The 17,406-nt window shown below is 47.3% G+C and overlaps 2 protein-coding genes across 2 annotated transcripts in view; both read left to right on the top strand.

The window, feature by feature from the left end:
• LOC137846905 (uncharacterized) overlaps positions 1 to 17,406 on the top strand; it is a 426,139-nt gene that overhangs the window by 368,249 nt on the left and 40,484 nt on the right. The gene's annotated exons all lie outside the window — the stretch shown is intronic.
• LOC137847402 (olfactory receptor 14C36-like) lies at positions 2,211 to 3,146 on the top strand. Its single transcript, XM_068665679.1, has one exon. The coding sequence runs from the start codon at positions 2,211 to 2,213 to the stop codon at positions 3,144 to 3,146; it is 936 nt and encodes a 311-aa protein (XP_068521780.1).

The raw sequence follows: 17,406 nt of genomic DNA, 5'->3' as shown, positions 1-17,406 counted from the left end.
CTGGAGGCTGAAGTGTTTTCTAAGTGGGAAGGAGTGGCAAAAGCACCCCATTGGCACTGGCCCGGAGACTCTGTGCATCCTTGGAAGAGACTGCTTCAGGAGAGGATAGGTATCTCAGGGACCCAAAAGGGTATCGGTGGGCTTTAGGCATAGCTGCCTTGGAGACAGAGGACATTATACTGTAGTCTGCCTTGCCTTGGTCTCTCACAGGACCCTTCTGTTTGGGGGGTTGATGAGGGCTGAAGGACAGCTGGTGCCAATCCCTACCACAGCCATGCACCTGAGTCAGTATAGCACCAACCGAGTGCACTAACAGAGGCCTATCGTGGCCTGAATGAAGTCCCGCAATGCTGAGTGCTGGCATGCCAGCAGCATGATTCAGACTGCCCTGGAAGAGGAGGAAGCTCCTGAGGACCTGCACTACATCGATGGCATCACTGGGTGGGGTGACACAGCAGAGTGAGTATTTGAGAAAGGGAAGAAAATACTCCAACTTCCTCTGAAAGCTGATTTTGCACTAAAAGAAATTAAGGTCAAGGGACATGCACAAGAGATCCCAATGCAGGCTGGTCAGGGTCAGTGGGACCAAAGCTCAGGGACAGGTTGAGCATCGGTGAGGGGCTTCTCAGCAATTGCATGGTGCATCACTTGCCTTGTACATATTGTTATTGCTATTGTTATTGTTGTTGTTAATGTTAATTACTATTTTATCTTCCTTTTCTGTATTTTCAAATTTTAAATCATTCATTATTGTCTGTACTCTGGTACTTAGTGAAACAAAGCCACTTTATGTACACTTCAGTGTCACCTTCACATTGCCTTTGTCTCCTTGTCCTCACTGCCTCCAGGGTTCTGCTCTAACGATCTCCAAGGGAGGCTGTGTCAGTGCTGGCCCTCAGGGGGACACTGCAGGAAACTTGCCTCTGACTTGCACTTCTGGAGAGATGTCTTCAATTGTCTCTGAGTGCCTGAGGTTCGTGGGCTCATCAGCCAAGCCCCCAGAGGGGTGATTGCAGTGCCTTGGGCTGGTGCTGTGCTGCTGAGCTGGGCCAGGCTCATGGGACAGAGAGAGCTCGTGGCAAGAGGGCCCTGGTGCAGAGAGACAGCTGTGCCCAGGAGCAGCTCCTGTGCACAGCGCAGCAGGAAAGAGACACAGAGGCAGAGACACAGAGAGAAGAAAAGGAGAGAGGGGCTGAAAGCAGTTAGCAGTGGGAGGATGCTGAGAGCTGCCTGCAGGAGAAACCTGCACAGCCCTTGACAAGGTAAGGGTCTGGCTGCAGGGCCATGCAGCGTCAGCTCCTGGAAGGGTCTCCTGCTGGGACTTGTTTCTGGGAGGGCAGTGGGCAATGCAGTAGGCTTTGAGAGTCCTGCTGGGTTCCCTTCGAGGTGAGGAAGTCTGGCAGAAGCCCCTTGGAGTGCCCTAAGGCAGGTGCCCCTGGGCGGCCATGAGCAGAGTGGCCAAACCTCCTCCAGACCCTGCAGGGGTGCAGCTGGGATATGGGACACTCCAGCTTTCCGATATCCAGCTTTCTGTTGGGCATCCTCCTGGGCTACAGGCTGCTCTCCAGCAGGATGCAGCTCTCTCGTGGCACCCTTGTGTTACCCAGGTGCCCCAAGGAGAAGACACCTCCGTGCAAAGGCCATGTCCGTGCTGCTGGATGGCTGTCTGTGGGAAGCTGCAATGAGGTGCACTAAGTGCAATGACCTCTACACCTCTTGCTAGGAGGGAAGAGCTGAGAACTTGCTCACAACGCACAGACAAGGTGAGGTTTCTGTCCAGCTGCACTTGGAATGGGGCTTCTCTGCTCTCAGCTGTCTGCTGTTTCTTCTCAGGGAAACACTTGAGTGGGGTGGTCCTGCAGGTCACAGAGGGGTGGCACAGGGCATCTGAGAACAGCAGTGTTCAGCAGTGGCATCTGAAGCTCTGTTCTGCATTGAGATGAATTGTTTGAAACAGCACTGTAAATTCCAATGACCTGATCAGTGGACAGAACGAGAGTTTCCCCCATATCCCTGCTTCCCCCTGATGAACAGCAGCATGGACTCCTCTGCAAGCTCAAGCAAGAGAGCTGTGGAAAGGTTCTCCTGCAAAGAGAGAGTCTCAGGCTGGTGGGTGCTCTAATTCTTGCAGTAAGTTTTCCTCAGAGAAGCCTCTTCTAACTTTGTTCTGTCTTCTTTCTTCAACAGACAACTGGGTCTAAAGACAGCAAATGCCCAACATCAGCTCAGTGAGCGAGTTCCTCCTGCTGGCATTCGCAGACACACGCGAGCTGCAGCTCCTGCACTTCGCGCTCTTCCTGGGCATCTACCTGGCTGCCCTGCTGGGCAACGGCCTCATCCTCAGCGCCGTACCCTGTGACCACCGCCTCCACACCCCCATGTACTTCTTCCTGCTCAACCTCGCCCTCCTCGACCTGGGCTGCATCTCCACCACTCTGCCCAAAGCCATGGCCAATGCCCTCTGGGACACCAGGGCCATCTCCTATCAAGGATGTGCTGCCCAAGTACTTTTTTTAGTCTTTTTTTTTGATGCAGAGTTTTCCCTTCTCACCGTCATGGCCTATGACCGCTACGTGGCCATCTGCAAGCCCCTGCACTACGGGAGCCTCCTGGGCAGCAGAGCTTGTGCCCAGATGGCAGCAGCTGCCTGGGGCAGTGGCTTTCTCAATGCTGTCCTGCACACGGCCAACACATTTTCCCTGCCCCTCTTCCATGGCAATGCTGTGGACCAGTTCTTCTGTGAGATCCTCCAGATCCTCAAGCTCTCCTGCTCAGATGCCTACCTCAGGGAAGTCGGGACACTTTTGTTTAGTCTTTCTTTAGCATTCAGTTGCTTTGTTTACATTGTTTTTTCGTATGTTCAGATCTTCAGGGCAGTGCTGAGCATTCCCTCTGAGCAGGGCCAGCACAAAGCCTTTTCCACGTGCCTCCCTCACCTGGCTGTTGTCTCCCTGTTTCTCAGCACTGCCATATTTGCCTACCTGAAGCCCCCCTCCATTTCCTCGCCATCCCTGGACCTGGTGGACGCACTTCTGTACTCGGTGGTACCTCCAGCACTGAACCCCCTCATCTACAGCATGAGGAACCAGGAGCTCAAGAATGCGTTAAAGAAAGTCTTTGGGAACCTGCTTTTTTGGAAGCAATAATGACTGTGAGTCCCCTGAATATTTCATGAACTGTGAGGAAGAAATTTTGTTATTATATTTCCCTATAAATGTTTTCTTCAAATTATTTGTTTTGGTTCAAACAACGTTATCCTTAACCTGCTATTATATTTTTCTTTCATTTAAAATGACTTAATCTTCTACTTACTTAAAGAAGCAGGCTTACCATGTAGATAAACACAATAAAAAAAAAATAAATCAGAACTACATTGTTATCAGCTTCCTTCTCTTCCCATCCCCTCTGGAGCTGGGGGAGGAGCCCCAGCATGCAGGAGGGGCTCAGGACCAGGAGCCCTGGTGTCAGATGGAGGTCGGGTCAGGGCTGCTGCTTCCCTGGAGCCAGGGCCATGGCCAGCAGCAGAACGTGGCCTTTTCACTGCTGCTCTCTTTTTTTCTCCACTTTTTTCTCCTTTTCTCTTTTATTTGGATAAGCCATCAGATCTCGTGTACCTTGGTTACAGTCCTGTTGTCTCTGCAGTGGCATCCCTGTGGCTGCAGGCAGCAGCAAGCACTGTGCAGCCCTGGGTCACAGCTGCCTCCCTGCTAGCACCACAGTAACAAGAGGGTCTTGCTCAGGGCAAACCCACAAGCCCAGACGCCTCTTCCAAAGCTTCTGCCAGGAACACAGCCAAGGGGTTGCTCCCTGCTCTTCTGTCTTCTGTGCATCTTTGTAGAGCTTAATCTTAAAAAGTCCCAGGGTGTTCTGTGAGGGATCAAGGGCTGCACCAAGTGCTCTCTTTATGGTGGCAATTCCCTAAATAGACAACTGGATTGATCTCGATGGGACTGCACCTCCTGCAGTGGGACTGATGGCGAATGCAGGCCTGGAGAGGAATCTGGAGCTTCCAGGAGATGTCAGGGATCTGCAGGGACAATATGCTCAGTGGGTAGTGATTAGGACCTTGTAAAATGTGTGACCATGCAAGGAAGAAATTTTAGGAATGTTTTTTAGAGGCAAAAGTAAATCTGAGGTGTCCTTGTTCTAAGCAGGTCTCTGCAATGTCACGGGAGGCAGTGAAGAGCCAGCAGGTGAAGGCCTGTAAGACTGCAAAGTAACAGTGAAGACCCACCTTGTAGGATCCTGGACCAGGTCTGGTGCAGCACTCGCCTGCCCTTTGTGCCCTGAGAGACACCCCACGGCCCTGCCCATCATGGCTCTGCAGAGTACCCCTATGCCCCGGGCACTACAGCCCCCTCACTCTGCAGAGCAGCACCTCTGGTTGTCATGTCAGAGATCTCAGCTTTTGCCTAAAGTCATCCTCCACGGCTACTTTCAGTTTTCATCACAGAGGCAGCCAGTGCCCCCAAGATCCCTGGGGGAAAGTGAAGCATGCATGAGGGCCTGGGAGAAGTTAGCCTGGATCAGTAGGAGCCATTCTGGAACTAAAACTTAACATCAGGAAGATCACTTCTGTGGTTGTACAGAGATGCTGGGCACATTGTGCAAGGTGCTCCTAGACATGTTTGTGTCCTCTTCCATTTTGCCTTAAGTGCCACTTCTGTCTTAGGAATGGAGTAGCCAACAGAGGTGAGACAGATGCTCTGTGTGAGGAATGTTTTAACAATTCCAATTCGTGTCCATAAATTCGTGTCCATAAAGAACAATTCTGTTTGAATCCTGTCTGCCTCTGGGCCCTGTACTGGCAATTTAGTTCTTGAACCACAGATGCAGTGTGTCCCAGTCTCCCCCTCATTCTAGTCAATTTATCACGTCTTCAGAAAACACTCCTTAAATTTATGAACCTGTTTGCTTTTGTTATTCCGGACTTCTATTTCTAACAGTTACGGCCTTTTTTTTCCTGTCTTCTTCGAGATTAACTTAACACTGCTATAGATGTGTCTGTGAATGGCTGGGGAAGAATGTTTTAATTACTCGTGAAGCGTCAAATAAGAAAGCTGTTTGTGTTTGATGTCTGGGAGTTTCAGAACAACTGATAACAACTAGTGACTGTTATGAGATACTATGTGGATCCTTGGTATCTGGCCAGGGGGGGCCAAGAGATTAAGAGGAAGAAAAAAGAAGCTGAAGGACGGTTGGGAGACAAGACCTGTGGAGAGTGTACAGAGAGTGTTCCATAAACTTGGAATAGTGCCGAGTAAGTACAAAGGGTGAGAGGAAGACTACGAGCCTTCAGCATGAAAGACCCCTAGAGACCCCCAGAGGAGACTGATGCGCATGCTCCAGTAGGAGGAACTGGACCCCGGAAGCTAATTATAATAATCTACTTTTTTAGAAGTAGTAATGAATATGTATTAGTCTAGGTGCATAAAAATCATCTGCTTGATGTAACTGGTGTGCGTCCTGGTGGAGCAGAGACTCCCGGTGCACCCAGCGCTGTTTGCTTACCTCTATTCCTTTATATTCTTTTAATAAATCCTATTTTTTATTTAATCCTAATTTGAATCCTGAGCCATTTATAACAATTTGGGGGCTCGTCCGGGATGGCTATAGTTCCTGAATTCTGATTTAATCTAGGAGAGGCGCCCCACCATTTGGTGGCTCCTGTTTGAGTCAGATCGGGACTAATGCCATCCTGAACCTGAATAAAGGTAAGCAAAGAATTTGATTTTTTTTTGAGCTCCCTTGTTGCCGGCTGTTTTTTGCCCGTAATTCTGCGCGCGAAGATCCGGATGAAGACGACAGAGTCGTTTGGATACCGTTTGGTTGGATTCCGGTGCCCGGAATCGAACCGGATGAAGACGACAGTCGTTTGGATACCGTCTGGTTTGATCCCAGACGAAGACAGCAGAGACGCTGGTGGATACCGTCCGATTGGAGTCTGGACGAAGACGACTGATTCGTAAGATACCGTCCGGTTGGGTAAGGGTACGGTTGCCATTTTTTGTGTGTGAGAGCGTAACTGAGACTTCTAAAGTCAGCGTGGAGGTCTTTTTGTTTTCTCACTGGTTCTAATCTCCTGTCGGGGGGGCTGGACTGGTGAGAAGAGGGATACGTGGGTGGGTGATAGGTCCTAAACCCCCTGCAAGACACTCTCACTGGGCAACCAAGGGCTGTGGGAATTGCCACTAGTAAAATTCCCGGATGGGTCAGATAAAATCGAAGACCAAGGACCAGAAAGGGAGCAAATTACCAGATATATGACCAAAAAGTCCATTATGAATAATGATTAGAAATTGGAACAATAGGGGCCCCAGAAAATTTTAAAGAGTAAATTAAAAATGATCCAGTATTTTATGATAGAATGACCAAAAGAACCCTTAAGACCCCCTGTATTTTGATCCACGGAGGACGGGGTCTGTCAGGCTTTGAACATTAATAGTAGAATACCCGTGGATCCGGAAAAGAGCAAGCTGAAACATTGGAATTAGAAATTAGAGAGCAATTGATTAAGAATGAATATGTGCTACATTTGTGCCTGTGCTGCACTTATACCACCAGATAACAGGAGCCTCTCGGGCCCCGAGAACCAGATTAAAAACCTCATGGTTCAGAGTTTAACCAAGGTGTCTGAAATAAGGAGGAGTGTTCACAAAGGGACAGGTTATGCATATGTATAGGAATGTTTATGTATATGTAACTCTTTACTAAAGCAATTTGTCATGTTAGGCCTGCACAACTGTGGGGGGGACTACCCGCCCCGTGCTGCACGGAACTGAGTAAACATACCTACTTTACAATCCTACTGATCGTGGAGTCAGCTTTCTGAGAGTCATTTTGGTGAGCCAGGCAGGAGACACTCTGCTCGGCTGCGGGATCGGCTGCAGCGTGGACGCCCCTAGGTGCACCCTGAGCGTTTTGCTCGGAGGGGACTCCACTCTCAGCTGCTCACCGCAGGAGCAAAGATCTCCTGAAACTGCAGACAAACGGTATGTTTTCAGCTGCTGGAGGGATACTAACTGGAGTGTTAATACTTGTATGTGTTTTTATGTATGTATTTTGTGTTGAAAGTATTTGTGTAAATGTAAGGGTTTGAAACAAAGTGTTACAAGTCACTTCACGAAGAACACAGTCAGAGACAATACTTGTTTGGTTGGTTATCATTCTAAATTATATTCCTGTGGTATGAATGAGATGTGCTGGAGGCCTCCGTGTGCGAGTGTGCTGTGTGAGTGAGACGCAGCGTTGCTGCAAAGCGAGTGCAGAGTTCCGATCCCTGGTTCCGTACTCTCTGCAAGGGAGTGGGCAGAGACGAACGAAGTGCTTGACAGACTGAAAAGAAGTGCTGTTTTATCCAAGTTTTGAGTGGTGGTGCCTAATATATGGGCCCGGTGTATCTTGTGTATCTTGTGTATCCTATTTTTGCTCTTAAATGTTTTGACTGTGACAAGAAAAAGGCAGGAGCATGATATGACATGCTTCCTGCAACATATGAGGCCCGCACAGGCCGAGACCTGGACTCACTGAGACCCAGACTCGCTGAGACCTGAACAGGCCGAGAGACCGGAGCGGCGCTGGGAGGCCCGAGACACTACGGAGGGGCTACCGCTGGACGGAGAGAGCCCTGAGAGATGCTGCAGAGCCACGGACGGCTCTGAGAGACACAGAATAGACCTGACAGAATCTGCAAAACGCGGGGAAATTGAAGTAATTGCGGAACATCCGAGATCGAGTTGCTACGGGAGACCAGAGGCGTCAGTGGACACCGGTAGCTGACCCTCACCGTGAGGCCAGTCGGCACAGAGCAGAGGGGCGGACATCAGGACCCTGCAGCCTGTCTGACATAACCATGGAGGCAGCGGCAGCAGCGGCTGTGCTGCTTCACTCTAGCATTCTTTTTATAAAAGGTTTATCTTGCAATGTAAAAAAAGACTATTAGTCCCCAGATCGGTGTTATAACTATTACTAATGATGACTTAGCTCTATTGCAGGGCAGGAGTGCAGAGACGCAGATCACACTGCCGAATGACCACCGGCAGGCTCTTTCACAAACCTAAGGTTGCAGCTGGCACTGCCTGCAGCCGTATAGCAGACGTTACACTCTCTTTCCTAACTAGTAATCATGTGTCTCATCCATTTGTGTTGAATGGCCAGTGACAAAAAGAAAAGGGGGGAGACAAAGACAGAAACGGTACAAGGAGGATGCCACTGACACTAACAGCATGGGTAATAGGAGTAGTATAAGTGACACAGGTGACGGTGCAGGGCGCTCTGCCTGCTGCTCGCCTTCGCCTGACTGTGCACTGCTGCCAACGGTGCTAGAGTAAAATGATGAAGACTGCTCAGATGGCAGTGATGAGAGTGCTTGTGTGAAGAAGACATGTGCTGAATCTGACTTTGTGTGCAACAGTGGTCAGTATGTGCCAAACAGATGGCAGTGTGATGGGGATCCGGACTGTGAAGATGGGTCTGATGAGAGTGCTGATCTGTGTCATATGAGAACATGCCAGGTAAATGAAATCAGCTGTGGTCCTCAGTCAACCCAGTGTATCCTGGTGTCCTGGAAATGTGATGGTGAAAAAGACTGTAACAGAGATCCTGATTGCAAGGATGGAAGTGATGAAATTAACTGCCCTTCTCAGACCTGCAGGCCAGACCAGTTCAGATGTGAAGATGGGAACTGTGTCCACGGAAGAAGGCAGTGCAGTGGTGTGAGAGACTGTCTGGATGGCACTGATGAAGCAAACTGTTACAATGTTATTCAGTGCTCTGGACCTGGCAAATTCAAGTGCAGAAGTGGAGAATGCATAGATACCAATAAAGTGTGTAACCAGCAGAGAGACTGCAAGGACTGGGGTGATGAGCCCCTGAAGGAATGCAACAAAAATGAATGTGACTGTCCAGCTGGGTTTGACTTTGTAGAAAAGAGAAACTGTGGAATTGATGAATGTCAAAACCCTGGTATCTGTAGTCAAATCTGTATCAACCTGAAAGGTGGCTACAAATGTGAACGTAGCCGTGGCTATCAGGTGAATCCTGCTACAGGAACCTGGAAAGGGCCATACGGGTACAGAAATGCAAATAACATCAAATAACATCCATGATTATAATGACACTGCTAAGCAGGGTTTAGGGGTTCATAACATGGAGACAAGGGGTAACAACTACAGTGTTTGGAACAATTGTACAGCTTTGGCCTTACCTCCTGATGTTTTTCTGATTTGTGGGGATAGGGCCTGGCAAGGTATCGCTGCAAATGCTATCAGATGTCCATGTTACTTAGATAAACTCATTGTATTTGCTCCTAGCTTGTTACAGTTGCGTGAGATCACCAGACATAAATGGGCATTGCTTGCACCGGATAGCAATGATAATGTTGAATTGTGTGGGGTTGCAGCTAGAGCAGCATTGGCAATTTTAGTGCTTGGAGTGGCATCTGCGGCTGCACGTAACAACTTAGAAAAATTGGTATGCTGGGCCAAGAAGCAAGCCTATGCCATGACAGAGATACTTGAGGAGATGTTACCAGATCAAAATAGTCTGCGACATGCGCTCTTACAGGATCAAGCTGCTATTGACTTTTTGCTTTTGGCTCAAGGGCATGGGTGTGAGGGACTGTACCTTGTTTTACTGACTACTGAAACAGCTGTGAGAACCGCAGAAAGGGACCCATGCATCCAGAATAAAAGGACCAGTAACTACTGAAACTTGGAGGGTTGAGTCCACTCCTGGGAAACTGAAACTCATGCTAAGGAAGAACTAATATTCTGGCAACGAGGCTCTGCATGAATTAAGGATGCCAAATAAAGGGGACAAGCCTGAAGGGAGGAAAGGGAGAAGGCAAGACCAGGGCAGGACCCTCCACTGCGGTGTGTATGGTCTACCGAGGGAAGCAACCCCTATGGGTATTGACTGCCGAGTGAGAGGGCCTCGACTGGACTTCTCCCCCACTAAGGTCAGGTTGTCCTGAGAAAATAACATAAAACCCTTTTTTTTAACCTATATAAAATTGTGATTCGTTTTCCAGGAGCTGGATCACCCTGACAGGCCGAACGGTAACACAAGCCTGAATCAACCCTGAAGGTGTTTGCCTATTATGATCCAGATACGTGGGCAGAAGACAGATCGTGGGACTATAGGACCCCAGTATATATACTTAATAGAATAATTAGGTTATTAGCTGTAATAGAAATAGTTATAAATGATAAGAACTGCTTTGTATCAAAATTGCCTAGCTTTGGATTATTTACTAGCACAAGAAGGAGAAGTCTGTGGAAAATTTAGCTTTAGTAATTGCTGTTTAAAGATTGATAAAAAGTGTGTTTCTTCCTAGTAGCTGATAGAATGTTATGTTCTGGTTTAGGATGAGAATGTTAATAATATGCTGATGTTTTAATTGTTTTTAATTGTTACAGAGCAGTGCTTACACCAAGCCAAGGACCAAGCCAAATTCAGCTTCTCACTGTCCTGCCAGCGGGCAGGCTGGGAGGAGGGCCGAACTGCTCGGGGTTAGGTTGGGCATCGGACAGCAGGTGGTGAGCAATTGCATTGTGCATCACTTGTTTCGTATACATTATTACTAGTAGTAATATTATCATCATTATTATTGTTATTATTATTATTATTTTCTTGTTATCTCACTTCACTTTCCCATTTCTTTCTCCCATCCCAGAGAAGGAGAGGGGGGAGGTGAGCGAGCAAACACAAACCTGGAAGGATATGGAATAGAATTTATTTTCATGGCTGCCTGGTGGACCATGGGTTAAAAGAGTGTTATTTTTATTGTTATGTGGTGTAATGATGTTATTGTTTATACCTTGTATGATACCTTGTCTTACATTATTAATACACCGGGTGATAAATAGTACATTGGTAATAACTTCATTAAAAAAGGAAGGGAATATGTCAATTATGATGCTTAAGGATTGGACCCTCCAAGAGCAAACTGATGAAATCCAATTATTAATAACAGAAGAGACACGAATTGGGGATATTAAAAAGAAGATAAGGGATTGTGAGGAATGTTTTAACAATTCCAATTCGTGTCCATAAATTCGTGTCCATAAAGAACAATTCTGTTTGAATCCTGTCTGCCTCTGGGCCCTGTACTGGCAATTTAGTTCTTGAACCACAGATGCAGTGTGTCCCAGTCTCCCCCTCATTCTAGTCAATTTATCACGTCTTCAGAAAACACTCCTTAAATTTATGAACCTGTTTGCTTTTGTTATTCCGGACTTCTATTTCTAACAGTTACGGCCTTTTTTTTCCTGTCTTCTTCGAGATTAACTTAACACTGCTATAGATGTGTCTGTGAATGGCTGGGGAAGAATGTTTTAATTACTCGTGAAGCGTCAAATAAGAAAGCTGTTTGTGTTTGATGTCTGGGAGTTTCAGAACAACTGATAACAACTAGTGACTGTTATGAGATACTATGTGGATCCTTGGTATCTGGCCAGGGGGGGCCAAGAGATTAAGAGGAAGGAAAAAGAAGCTGAAGGACGGTTGGGAGACAAGACCTGTGGAGAGTGTACAGAGAGTGTTCCATAAACTTGGAATAGTGCCGAGTAAGTACAAAGGGTGAGAGGAAGACTACGAGCCTTCAGCATGAAAGACCCCTAGAGACCCCCAGAGGAGACTGATGCGCATGCTCCAGTAGGAGGAACTGGACCCCGGAAGCTAATTATAATAATCTACTTTTTTAGAAGTAGTAATGAATATGTATTAGTCTAGGTGCATAAAAATCATCTGCTTGATGTAACTGGTGTGCGTCCTGGTGGAGCAGAGACTCCCGGTGCACCCAGCGCTGTTTGCTTACCTCTATTCCTTTATATTCTTTTAATAAATCCTATTTTTTATTTAATCCTAATTTGAATCCTGAGCCATTTATAACACTCTGAGATCATGAAAGCCATCAGAAAGCTGATCCCAACAAGATTACTGCTATGGGGAGGTCAGCTGAACCCTGTTTAGGAGTGATTTGGGATTTAGGGGACAGAAGAGGAGCTAGGGCAGCAGAAATTCATGATTTGGAAGATGAAAAAATGTTCAGGTAATGTTCATGCTGTTCTAACATTGACTTCAAAAATTCATGTGAGGCCCTTCCAATGTCTCAACCTGTAAACTTAATCCCTAACCCTAAATGCTACTCCACACCCTGACAGGAATCCACTACTCTAATGCCAGACCTCATAGTATCCCTTGAAGCCAAAACTCAGTCCATAGCCTCTTTCCCTTATGCTTACTCTTTTGTTTACTTTGATCCCTGCCCTTAATCCTAGCATTGAAATGCTCTGTTTAATCCTAGACAACTTCTTTACAGACCTAAACAAAACCCTAAACCACAGAGCTTCCCCATACCCTAAGCACAGACATCCCACCTTAAACAGAAGACCAAACACTTCCACTAAATTTTCCTTAATCTCTAACTCAGAAAGGTGAGCCCTAGTCCCTAACACCGTATATGAACATCTAACACACAAAGCCCCTCTTCCTGTGCATTAACCTCCCCACCTTCAAACCCTCTCGTAACCCTTAACTTTAGGCACTTGGCCCCTTGAGGCAGGGCAGGAACTGTGAGGTTGCCGTGAGGTCTCACGGCATTCAAAGCCAAGTGAGGACTGACATCTGGCAGTGGCCCTGCTAGGCGAGCAGAAGGCACCTGCTTGGCATGCTGACTGGGGGATCCCCTCTGCCTCCACACCCAGGAGGACCCAGGCAGAAAGAAGGCCCCAACATGGGTTGTCCTGTCCCTTCTGCTTGAGTCCATGACTGCACAGCAGCAGGAGGCACAAGGCTTGGCTGTGTCTAGCCAAGAAGCTGCAAGGCCAGCAGCAGGCCCCTGGCTTGGAAGCTGCTGCTGAGGTGACTTGTGTCTGGTTGGCTGACAGGCTGCAAGGATCCTGGTGGGTTGGGGTGACTACTTCAGGAGTAGTTTCTACCCTGATGGAGCTTTCTTTGGTAGTAGGAAAGAGCAGGAGAGAAAAAACTGCCACAAAGCGCACCTTGGAAGTTATGCACTGGCCACGAGGAGGAAGAAATATCCCTCAAAGTACATTGCTGTGGTGCCAGAGGTCAACCAAAGAGTGTCTGTGATCAGACCCTAACTTTGTGTTTCAAGTAACAGCTGGTGAGGGTTTGTGAGACATGGGTGAAATGATGGAAATGCCGGGATGAAAACAAGGTGGTGAACAGAGATGGGTGTCTGCAGACTTCAGGGAAATAGGGCAAAAGTGGGATAGAACAGGAATGCCTGCAGAGGATAAGGTAACGGGTGCTGGTAAAAAGGGAAGGCCCCAAAAGCCCTGAGCTATTTGTCCCTTTGTCTAGAGCTGATGAGGAGATGAGAAGTAGTCATTGCACTGGAGCCTCATTGCCTCCTTGCAACCCTGTGCAAATGGAGGTGTTACACCATTGTTCTTCCCAAGGCATCACACTGCCTACTACATCCCACAGACCCCCAGGAAGAGCCCTGACATGGACAGGGGACTGCAGGATCTCCCCTCCCAGTTCCAGGGATCAGCGCTTGGACCTTCTGATTCATCAAAGGAAACCAAGACTTCTCAGCACAGCGCCTTTGCCTGTCTGTAATCATGGCCTCCAATTACCTGCCCTAACAAGGCCCTGGGGAGGCTTTGTTAGTAACAGCCCTCAGTGGGGCCCATTAATTCTCCAAGACACTTTGACTTTTCCTTCTGACTTTACATTCTTAAGCAATTGCATCGCTCTCCTCTCTGAGGAGTTCAATGGTGTATTTTGGTGCACAGTCTATGAAGCTCAGTACCAGAGCTTCATTGACTGTGCACGTAAATACACCATGGAATTCATTAAATTGAAGAAACTCCTAAGATCTCTTCAATACTTCTCTTCATGACTTCAAAACTTGTATAGCTAATTACAGAGCTTATGTGATATTCTTAAGGAAGAAGATTTCAAAAAGCACCTAATACATATCTTTTCTTGTTTTAAAGGCTAAATTTTGCTGCATTACAGTTTTCAGCATCATTCTTCTATTGCAATTGATCCAAGGAATCTTCTTTGGAGACTTCAATAGGGAGCAGAGAAAAGCAGAGTCTGGAGGTCTGAAACCTCTACTGCCAGCAGTGGTCTTAGTCCCTGTAACTGCAGCCCAGCCCAGCACATGAAACCTTTTCAAAGACAAGTCAGGCATTTCTTGGTTAAAATAATGAAGCAAATAAAATAAAATAAAATAAAATAAAATAAAATAAAATAAAATAAAATAAAATAAAATAAAATAAAAAAGTTGAAATGACCATCAGAACTTGAGAAATTCCGGTTAAATCTTATTAGACACCTGGACATGGTCCTCTTGTGTCTTCTGTCGAAAACTCAGAATGAAAATTAAAAAAACATATCTTCAAGTGGCTGTAGATCTACCCATAAGCTTGGCCTCGTTTAGGAAATTGTCCTCTTCCAGCCACGGAAACCTTAATTGAGTGATGTGAAAAGACCTGCCCAGTCAGTAGAGTAGGGTAAAGTCCTACTTGCTGTGCTATAGATGCAGAAGGCAAAAAGAATTGCATTGTGCCTTACACTACTCTGGGACGTGTAACCCAGGTCAGGCAACTTTACCTTAGTGCTGACAAGTCCATCACTAAGCCACGCTCCCAAGCTCTACATCTACACCTTGGCTCTCCAGTCGATGACCCAGCACATGGATGGCAATCAGGGAGTCTCGGTTAGCACAACGCTGCCTCAGGTGCTCCACCATGGTATCCATTGGCACCTGCTGTTCTTCAACCCTCAGGAAACCCTCAACAGAAGGAGTCTGTGGAAGGCCAAGCAAGGTAGACAACTGTTTCATGTCCTTTGTCTCCAAGACAACTCTGCCAAAGCCCCACCAGTGGTGCCCTCTTGGAACTTTGCAGTTCCCGCTCCTGAGGCAGTCTATGCCAAGCATGCACATAGCCTCCGGACTAGTCCCAATGGGGTGCTTTTGCCATTCCTTCCCAATTAGACTCACTTTATCCTCCAGTACAGTTATCTCTTGGGATGCCCCTATCCCTCCAGAAATATAGGTGTGTTCTACCTCTTTTTAGCTTGATGGCATTAGGGTACTCTGTGCACTGGTGTCCAGTAGAGCCTGATACATTTGTGGGTCTGATGTACCCGGCCATTAAATATACCTAGTCCACTAAATCCCATTGTCCCTTTCCTCCCTGCCTCCCCCTGGCTGGAAGCAGGACCCCTCTAGTCCAACTTGTATTTATTACTGTGTCTGGTAGACCGCCCACTGGAAACACGTCCCACCATGGCACTGTCACTCCATGGTGCAGTGGAGAGGGTGTTGATAGTGTTAGGAATGTTTTAACTATTCGTGTCCATAAAGAACAGTCCTGTCTGCCTCTGGGCCCTGCATTGGCAATTTAATTCTTGAACCACAGATGCAGTGTGTCCCAGTCTCCCCCTCATTCTAGTCAATTTATCAAGTCTTCAGAAAATACTCTTCAAATTTATGAACCTGTTTGCTTTTGTTATTCCAGACTTCTATTTCTAACAGTTACAGCCTTTTTTTTTGTCTTCTTCGAGATCAATTTAACACTGCTATAGGTGTGACTGTCCCTGTGAATGGCTGGTGAAGAATGTTTTAATTACTGGTGAAGTGTCAATAAGAAAGCTATTTGTGTTTGTATGAAGTCTTTGATGTCTGGGGGTTTCAGAACAACTGAAAACAACTAGTGACTGTCATGGGATACTATGCAAGCCTCTGATATCTGGCCAGGTGGCCAAGAGATTAAGAAGAAGAAAAAAGAAGCTGAAGGAAGGCTGGGAGACAAGACCTGCAGAAAATGTTCTATAAACTTGATACGGTGACAAAGGAGTACAAAGGGGAAGGACAAGAAAAAAACTTGGAGAGAAAGACTACAAGCCTTCAGCATGAAAGACCCCTAGAGACCCCCAGAGGGACCACCGGAGACTGATGCGCATGCTCCAGTAGGAGGGACTGGACCCCGGAAGCTAATTATAATAACCTATTTTTTTTTAGAAGTAGTAATGAATATGTATTAGTCTAGGAGTATAAAAATCAGCTACTTGATGTGGCTGGTGTGCGTCCTGGTAGAGCGGAGACTCCCGGTACACCCAGCGCTGTTTGCTTACCTCTATTCTTTTAATAAATCCTATTTTTTTATTTAATCCTATTTTGAAGACTGAGCAATTTCTAACAGGGGGAGGGTGAGCGAACAGCTGTGTGGTGTTTAGCTGCCGGCTGGGTTACACCACGACACAGTGGCAGGGACTGTGAGACCACTGCTGTCTCTGCATTTGATAGGGCAGCAGCAGGAACGTGTCACGGAAAGGGACTGTGAGGTCACTTCTGTCTGGAGGTGGCAGGTCAGCCTTGCCTTCTCTCTGGGATCTGCACTTTTGGGCTGACAGCTGTCAGTGGCCCTGCTAGGCCAGCAGAAGGCACCTGCTTGGCATGCTGACTGGGGGATCCCCTCTGCCTCCAGACCCAGGAGGACCCAGACAGAAAGAAGGCCCCTGTATGGGTTGTCCTGTCCCTTCTGCTTGAGTCCATGACTGGGCAGCAGCAGGCACAAGGCTTGGCTGTGTGTAGCCAAGAAGCTGCAAGGCCAGCAGCAGGCCCCTGGCTTGGAAGCTGCTGCTGAGGTGACTTGTGTCTGGTTGGCTGAGAGGCCGCAAGGAGCCTGCTGGGTTGGGATGCCTACTTCAGGAGTGGTTTCCACCCTGATGGAGCTTTCTTTGGTAGTAGGAAAGAACAGGAGAGAAAAACTGCCACAAAGTGCACCCTGGAATGTTGGCACCAGCTGTGAGGAGGAAGAAATATCCAGGGGAACAATTGGTCTTGCTGCTAGAGTCAGAGGCAAAGAAGGAATTAAGAGTCTCAGCCTTTACCTCCTTTCTTGTTACCAGGTTTCCCCCCACATCCAATAAAGGATGATGTTTCTCCCTAATCTTCCTTTATTTGAAGTATTTATATAAGCAGTTTTTATTGTCTTTGACAGTAATATACCACTGGAGCTCCAGCTGGGCTTTGGCCCTTCTAATTTTGACCTGCACAGCCCCATAACATTCAGGACACAGCTCTAGACAAACTGACAGCTTGCATGAGATGGAAGCACAGAAGAGGTGGAACCTGGCAGCCTGCCATCCCCTGCCCTTCAGTGACTCTGTGCTGCAATTCCATTCAATTGGTTACTATTGTATTATCCAAACTTTCCTGTAGCTCCTGATGCTGCTGTCTTGTCGGAGAGAGCACAATCACACAAAGGCTGAACTGCCTGCTTGCAGACATGAGCATCTGACAGAATGGAGCATCAGTGTGAAGGAATCTTTAGGAATTGCTGGATATTGCCTAAAGGAACCACTTGACACTTTCAAGGAGAAAAACCCAGAAGTGCACCAGAAGAAGAGGAAAACCAC

This window comes from Anas acuta, chromosome W (assembly GCF_963932015.1).
Source record: "Anas acuta chromosome W, bAnaAcu1.1, whole genome shotgun sequence".
Lineage (NCBI taxonomy): Eukaryota > Metazoa > Chordata > Aves > Anseriformes > Anatidae > Anas > Anas acuta.
This window is presented reverse-complemented; position numbering and strand designations above follow the sequence as displayed.

Bases quoted from the DNA above. Each gene is read 5' to 3' on its own strand.
- LOC137847402 (XM_068665679.1), top strand. From the start codon at position 2,211: ATGCCCAACATCAGCTCAGTGAGCGAGTTCCTCCTGCTGGCATTCGCA.